Here is a 7,941-nt window from a genome sequence, read left to right as displayed (position 1 = left end):
TTCTCACCAATTATCTATTTTACACACGGTGGTGTAAAGATGTCAAGGCTACTTTCTCCATTCACCTCACTCTCTCCTTCCTCCACTGTGTCCGTAAGTCTGTTCTCTACATCGTCATCTCCATTCCTTCCCTGCAAATAGATTCATCAATACCATTTTTCTAACAAAATTTTAGTAACTTGGTCAATGCACCATGGCCAACTCTTAGGTGAAGAGAAACTAAACTGAGAGGCAGAGAAGGGTACTGGAGTGAAAACAGGCTTCAGAGGGGTGCAGGTCATGGTTCCAGCCCCATCTGGACCACTTCCCAGCTGTGTGTCCTCGGAGGAATGGTGATGATGTTGATCAGGATGCTCTCTCCCACTTCTTAAGCACATGCTAGGTTTATGGTGTCAGATGCTTAAACACCGCCTCTCTCTTGATCCTCAGATTGATCATGTGAAGTTCATATTATGCAAATCATAAATATCCAAATATCTAAGAAACTGAGGCATCTGTGTGTGTGTGTGTTAGTCACTCTGTTGTGTACAACTCTTTGCAACCCATGGACTATAGCCCGTCAGGCTCCTCTGTCCATGGAATTCTCCAGGCAAGAATACTGGGATCTTCCTAACCCAGGGATCTAACCCTGGTCTCCAGCATTGCAGGCAGATTCTTTACTGTCTGAACCATCAGGTAAACTGAGGCCTATAAAGGTTAAGTAACTTGCCTGGGTTTCTAGAAGTGATCAAACAGGGATTCAAACCCAGATCAGGATTCAGTGAGACAACACTAAACAGTTGGCATAGCACTACCTGGCACATTAGACAAACTTCCTTACCTGCTTATGTATTTAAGAAGGTGCAGTCCTTTCTTTGAACACTGACTATCTGCTTGAGATCCCAAGAATGCCATACAAAGAGGTCCACCATCTTTAAAGGGAGAAGAAAATTACCACCACACAGGCACTGTCCCCTCCCACTAGCTTGAGAAAGGTGTGGCCTGGGCCAGGGTCCTCTACTGTGAATTCAGGCCCTTGCTACAGGGTGTCTGGGTGTCCCACCAGAGAACTACACTAACCCTTATACTGCTCACGTTTTGCTGTCAGTATAAGACATTCCACTGACTGACCCGCTTCTGTGCTCATACCATAACCTGTGCTGATCATCTTATAGACACCTTCTCGACTCTCACAGCACTGATTTCTGTTGAGACTCAGGAAGGGAAAGTGATTGGCACACGGTCATGTGGCTGGGAAGCAGTGGAGTTAGCATTCAACCACCAATCTCTCTGGTCTTTTGCTTTCTGTGCTGCACAAGAAAGACTGGCTCTTTGCCTCCTGGGGTTTCAGAATCTAAGTCCAGAAAAGGGAATGATGTAGGGAACAAATTGTCAAGAGAGAAAATATATCAAGATTGATGACTATATTTTGGATATTGTAAGTAATGTCCCTGTGAACAATGGGGTGAATGTATCTTTTTGAACTAGTGTTTTTATCTTTTTCAGGTATAGTTTGAAGCCAGAAAATGTGATGTCTCCAATCTTGTTCTTTTTCTCAATATTCCTTTGGCAATTCAGGGTCTTTTGTGATTCCATATAAATTTTTAGATTTAAAACTAAATTTAAAATTTTGTTTAAAATTTATGACTATATTACCTAACATTTACTGCATGTTCCCTGGATAGGGCCACCCCATATCAGGTGTCTACCAGGTTCATGGCCTCTTAATTTAGGAAATCATACAATGTGCAAACTCAGACACATTTTGAGAGTGACAGGGAGGGTTTAAACTACTTACAGGAATTAATTGATCTATAATAGGCATAAACCGTAACTGTCCCATGAAAACTAGGGTATGAGATCAACCTACCAATTCCATCCTTGGCTAGCCTACTGTCTTCCCACAGTCGGGACCAAGCACTATGGCTGATGAGTTTGAGCAAGCTCTGGGAGTTGGTGGTGGACAGGGAAGACTGGTGAGCTACAGTCCATGGGGTCGCAAAGAGTTGGACACAAATGAGTGACTGAACTGAACTGAACTGAACTGATCTATGGCTGATACTTGTTAGCCCTAAAATTCACGTTCCCTGGAGGAATGTGCTATTCCTCTGGGGACCTAAGCATTCTGGCCCTTTACTCTGAGATAACACCCAGGCAGCTCAGCTGCTGGCTTATCCAACTTCATGTTCCAGTTACATGGATACTAACAGGGCATTTTTTGGTCTTTGCCTTGGGAACCAGTCCTTTAACATGACACTCTCTTTCCAGGACCCCTCCCATACCAGGACTCATCCAGTTCTGTGCTCAGTTCCCATGCAGTGGCTCAGGCCAATCTCTGCAGACAGATACCCTTTTACCACTAAGTGTCACTTGATTTGGATTCATCACTGACCTCTACCAAGGTAAAAGTATTGCCCATTGGCCTTAAGTCTTCCAGTGTCCTTTCACCCTCATCACCACACCCTTCAGAATTTGAATTCTACTTTGCAGGACTAGACTGTCTCTACCAGTGGATCACTGCCTCCCACCCACGAGATAGGCTCCTTTCCAGTGAGCCTGCTGTCCTGCAGCAGTTAATGAAGCCAAGCCAGTCTGCTGTCTTTTTCTCCCAGAACTTTGTTGAGGAAGGTGTCCTTCCAGTGGGTCTGAGGAAGTCTGTGCACCTGTCCTGGCTTCTGACCACCTGATTCCTACACTCAGCCTTGCAGACACTCTATAGTCTGACTATACATATCCTATAAATCAGTCCTACACTTTGGCCATAGACAGTCTACAGTGGAATGACATGGAATCTAGCACATCTAGGTTCAAATTCCAACTACACAATTTATTTGCTATGTGGTGTGAATAAGCCCCTTAATTCTCTTAAACTCTCTGTGCCTCCTGACCTATCAAATAGCTTATGTACCTTCTTGTGAGGATTAATTATATTATATGTAGTGCTCGGTGTAGCATCTTATAAGAGTAAGTGTTCAATAGTACATACTATAGTCAGGTTTGATAACATTTATACTGCAGTGAGGAGTGTGGCCTTGGAGTAAGTTTCAATAAATGAAATTTATGAGATCACTAATAAGTATTAGCAGCATTTATGTTGTCTATATCCAAGCCTCAGTTTTATCTCTGTTCCACAAGTGGCCTTGGATAAGACGAATATGGATTTAAAAGGCAAACAAAATTGCTTCAGAAGGAAACAAAGCACACAGTTTTAGTATTGTCACTGTGTCACACAGGGATGTAGCCACTCAACCATAAGACTCCTCCCTCCTCGAAGTCTCAGTGGGAGGGAATTTCAGTCCCTACACGGAGATTTTGGAAGGATGCCTGGCTCACTAACTCCAGAAGTTGAGCCCAAAATGCCTTGGGGGCATTAAGCTTCCTGCCTGTGCCTTTCACCCAGCCTAGCGGCTCTTGCTGCATTTACCAGCATGGGCAGGAGATCTTCAGGGCTTTCAGGGACAGGAAATCTCTCCAACTCCATGCTGATGTGAAGGAAGCCCCTGGGCCTGCCTGCTAGAATCCCCTCCCTCCAGGGATGCTATACATTTGACACTTAATAATGGCACAGATCTCCCCAGTAGGGCCACCATGCAAAGGAGAAGGGGAGACTGCCTTCCGCTGCACCACCGAGACCGAGAGACACCAGGCGAAGGCTGCTGCAAGGGTGAAGGGGGTGAAGGATAGTGCACTGTGCACTCGTGAGTAGGACTGAGAGATGGCTAGGTGAATTTCCTTCTTAGGGCACCTCCAAGAATGGACAAGGGATCACCCTAGTCTTCTCTGCCCCACTCGCCGGGGGAGGGAGAGGGGTTTCTTGCCCTCATAAACAGGAGTAGAATCTCTAGCACAACTCCATGGCCATTTTCAAACTCGAACAGTGGCCCTCAGGAGCACCACCTACCCCCATTCCCTAATGGGTCCTGGGGCACTCTGGTGGACCCCTGACAAAGGATCCTCTTTCTTCTTTTTCTAAAAAAAAATATGTTTTTATTTATTTGACTGCACCAGGACTTAGTTGCAGCATGTGGGATCTAGTTCCCCAACCAGGGACCAAACTTGGGCCCCCTCCATTAGGTGTAAGGAGTCTTAGCCATGAGACCACCAGGGAAGTCCTTCTTTTTTTCTTATCTACTAGAAGAGCAGAGGCTGAGAAGGATAAGTGAAGGGTTGGCAGGAGGAGAGGAGAGCAGATATTAAAAACGGAGCTCTCATAGTTCAAAGGCCTAATGTAATTGTTCCTTCATGTGTGCCTTTGAGGGAGGTAGCAGAGAGAGCAGTGGCTAAGAGCCTGGCAAGCTGTGCACCCAGAGAATCTAGCATAAGGTCTGGGACCACCACTCATTAGCTTGGAGGAAGGCAGAGCAGAGTCTGGTCTTAAAGCAGAGAAAACTAGTCCTGGAACAGGGCTTCAGAAGAAATCTGTTGATCCCACTTAAATACCGTAGAGAGATAGATCTAATGGACACAGCCTCTGCCTGTAGCCTGCCTGGGAAGACAATACACAAACCCCACAAGGCTGACTGGTCAGGTGAGGAGGAGGGAACCCCAAACTGGGCTTTGAGGGCTTGTGGGATATGAGGAGGAAGAAGGGATCATGGGAGACATTCCAACAGATAAACAGCTCAAGGAAAGAATGGTGAGATTTGCATGGCATATGTGGTAGGTGCTGAGAAAGCCAGGTAGCTTGGAGGATCTGTGGGTCAGAGAGGAGGGGCCCCCAAGATGCTTAGATGAGGATGTTTTGGTAGTCATGCTGTTAGCATCATGGCTCAGAACTCTCATTGAGTCATAGAAAATCCTATAGACTTGAAAATTGGTCAGAACCAGAAGAGAAATGTCTTAGTATAGTCTAAGGAGGCATGAAAATGGGCATGAGAGATGAAGCAGTATCTGCTGGTGGGTGGACCAGGAAGGCAGGCTAGTTAGGGGCTCCTGAGAAAGCCCAGATCTGGATGTGGACTAGTGAGAAGGAGGATGTGAGCCTCTCCCCATTCTCATCCCTCATCCTTCTGGCTTTAGAGTTTGCTGTTTGCACAGCTGACAAATCCTTGTCTCTTGAATGTGACCCCTCTCAAAGTCCAAGACGCTGAGCTTCCCTAGTTCTCTTCTCTTCATAAACATTCCTGACCTGAATAATTTTCCTTCTTCTTCCAGTTACTGGTGTTCCCTAAAGCTCAGCACAAAAATATCACACTATCTTCTTTTGCTCATAGCCTCAGACAACTTCTTCATCCCTCACCCTTCACCAGAATTTTGCAGCAAGCAGTCCTCATAGTCTTGTTTTCAGTGCTGTCCTCTGGAAATTAGATGCTTGAAAATGTCACGATGGCTCCTCAATTCTCCCTCTGTTCCTACTTCCACTAAGCCTCCCTTACATAAATTGCTACCATTTATTGAGCACTTTCAATGGACCAGATGGATTTCACACAAACTCCATTCTGGAGGAGGTATTACAGATAAAGCACAAGGGACCCTGAGAGGCTAAGTGACTTAGGAGTGGTTAAAGAGGATACGAGATGAAGGTGTGTTGACACCTGAGTCTATGCTCTCTTCTCATGTCTCCAACTCCTGGAAGGAATCTCCTGCTAACACAACTCTATTCAGCTGACTGCTTGGCCCAGCCCTCCCCTTGGTTCTCATGACATTGATGCAATCACAGGTCTCCAGCCAGGTGTTCCTTGGACCAAAGAATAGCAGACCCAGAAGAGTCCCTTGGAGTCATCAAGACAACAGAGTTAACCAAAATCACACAGTGAATTAGGTGCAGATTAAGGACCAGCCCCACTCTTCTGATTTCCACAGTCCTCCCACTATACCAACCCTTTTACTTGTCTAGTGTTGGTATTTTGCAAAATTTATTGACATGGGGTATCTCATAAGCTTTTTTCTATTACCCCGTGCCATGGATGTTTCATTTCTAACAGATGGGGATACTGAGGTCAATGGGGGGTGAAGGGACTTGCCCAAATTCACACAGATGGGTAATTGACAGCCTTCGGACATTTAGGAAGAGCTGAATTTAAAATGTTATCATAGGGTGGTAATTATAAGGATTCGACAGAAAATCCCACAGATATCCAATCACAGGCCTCAGGGCAAGTTAGGAATCAAAATCATGCTTTCCATTTCTCGGGGCTGTGAGGTCTCTGCTCTCTGCTTCCCAGCATGTCGGCTCTTATCTCTCTAAGACCTCCACTGTTCTCTACAACTCCAGCTTCCCTGTGACTTCAGGTCACCAGCACAGCAGCTCTGGGTTGACTGTACCTCAAGCACCGACGGCTCAGTGACACAGACTTTCAGTGTCATCATTTAAAATTTTCAGCAGAGAATTGTTCTCCAGACCAAGACAAGTATATGTGCTTGGAAGCATTCAGCAGTGATCAGAGGCTGGCTGGGTTCCCCTGCTTCAGACATAGCTACCTAAAGCCTTGCCTTCTATAGGTGAAGGTGGGTTCCAGGGAAGGACCTGTGAGCACTCAGGCATCTTATATTCTGTTACAGGCATGAAGCCAGATCTTCCGATGGCTCTCCCAGTTCAGGAGCTGCCCTAGTTTACTACACCTTTTCACCCAACTCAACAAAGATTTGACTCAATCTCAAGCTACTGTGCAAGGGGCTGTGTGTGGCTCTGGTTCAGTCAGCTGTCTGACTGAGGACAGTCAGCTGTGTCCTCCCTCCCCCAAGGCTGAGGACAGAACAGACCGCTCTTTATCTCCTAATAGGCAGACCACCATGCACAGCCTTGGCAAGGAGAACCACAGCTCTGTCTCTGAGTTCATCCTCCTTGGCTTCTCCAGTGAGTCTCATGTCAGAATGGCTCTGTTCACGTTCTTCCTTCTTCTCTACTTTATCACCATTTTGGGCAATGGACTCATCATCACCCTGATCTACTTGGATACACACCTCCACACACCTATGTACTTCTTTCTCAGCATCCTCTCCCTGGTAGACATGAGCTATGTCACCACCACTGTGCCCCAGATGTTGGTTAATCTGGTATATCCAGGGAGGACCATTTCCTGGGGAGCTTGTGCAGCCCAGATGTTTATCTTCTTGATCCTGGGCATTGCTGAGTGTGTCCTCTATGCCATTATGGCCTATGACAGGTATATGGCCATCTGCTTCCCCCTTCACTATACTATACTGATGAGTCATCCTATTTGTATCAAGATTGTCACAGTCTGTTGGTTCATTAGCATAGCTGGGGCCCTGATCTATACTGTCTTCACCATGCGTCTGCCTTATTGTGGCCCCCACAAGATAAACCACTTCTTCTGTGAGGTCCCTGCTGTCCTGAAGTTGGCTTGTGCAGACACCTCCCTCAATGACCAGTTGGACTTCATCTTGGGTTTCATCTTGCTTTTGATACCACTTTCCTTCATCCTGGTCTCTTATGTTCGCATCTTTGTCTCCATCTTAAGCATCCGCTCACCCCAGGGCAGACTCAAGTCCTTCTCCACGTGTGCTTCCCACATCACCGTGGTCACCATGTTCTATGGGCCAGCCATGATCATGTACATGAGGCCTGGGTCCTGGTATGATCCAGAGAGGGACAAGAAGCTGGCCCTTTTCTACAATGTTGTCTCTGCCTTCCTCAACCCCATCATCTACAGTCTCCGGAACAAAGATGTAAAGAGGGCCTTTCTGAAAGTACTTGGCAAGAGAGCGACAGCTCAATGACCCAGGGTGTTTCAGAGTTGTCCAGAATCATGGGCCAACTTGATGAGGCTCATGTGGTATCATGAAAGTACATCAGGTTCTGGTCAGAAATTTTGAGCTACCCAAAAAAGGCGAGGTCACCCTGAAGTTCTCCCCACTGGCTGGAAAATTTTCAGCTGCTACCACCCACAGACTCAGTCAAGGATTTAAGACGAAGGATTTGATTTACAATAAGTATGTCCTTATGGTCCAAGGTTATTGCTTTACTGTTTTTCCTTGGTTCTTTCCTCAACTCTGGAAAAT

At 46.2% G+C, this 7,941-nt stretch overlaps 1 protein-coding gene across 1 annotated transcript; it reads left to right on the top strand.

Annotated features, from left to right (window-relative positions):
• The first annotated feature begins 6,711 nt into the window (after window positions 1-6,711).
• On the top strand, window positions 6,712-7,659 carry LOC122428077 (olfactory receptor 2A12-like). Its single transcript, XM_043447787.1, has one exon. It carries the CDS (start codon window positions 6,712-6,714, stop codon window positions 7,657-7,659), a length of 948 nt encoding a protein of 315 aa, XP_043303722.1.
• The last annotated feature ends 282 nt before the right edge of the window (window positions 7,660-7,941 follow it).

This window comes from Cervus canadensis, chromosome 2, assembly GCF_019320065.1.
Source record: "Cervus canadensis isolate Bull #8, Minnesota chromosome 2, ASM1932006v1, whole genome shotgun sequence".
NCBI classification, from domain to species: Eukaryota; Metazoa; Chordata; class Mammalia; order Artiodactyla; family Cervidae; genus Cervus; species Cervus canadensis.
This window is presented reverse-complemented; position numbering and strand designations above follow the sequence as displayed.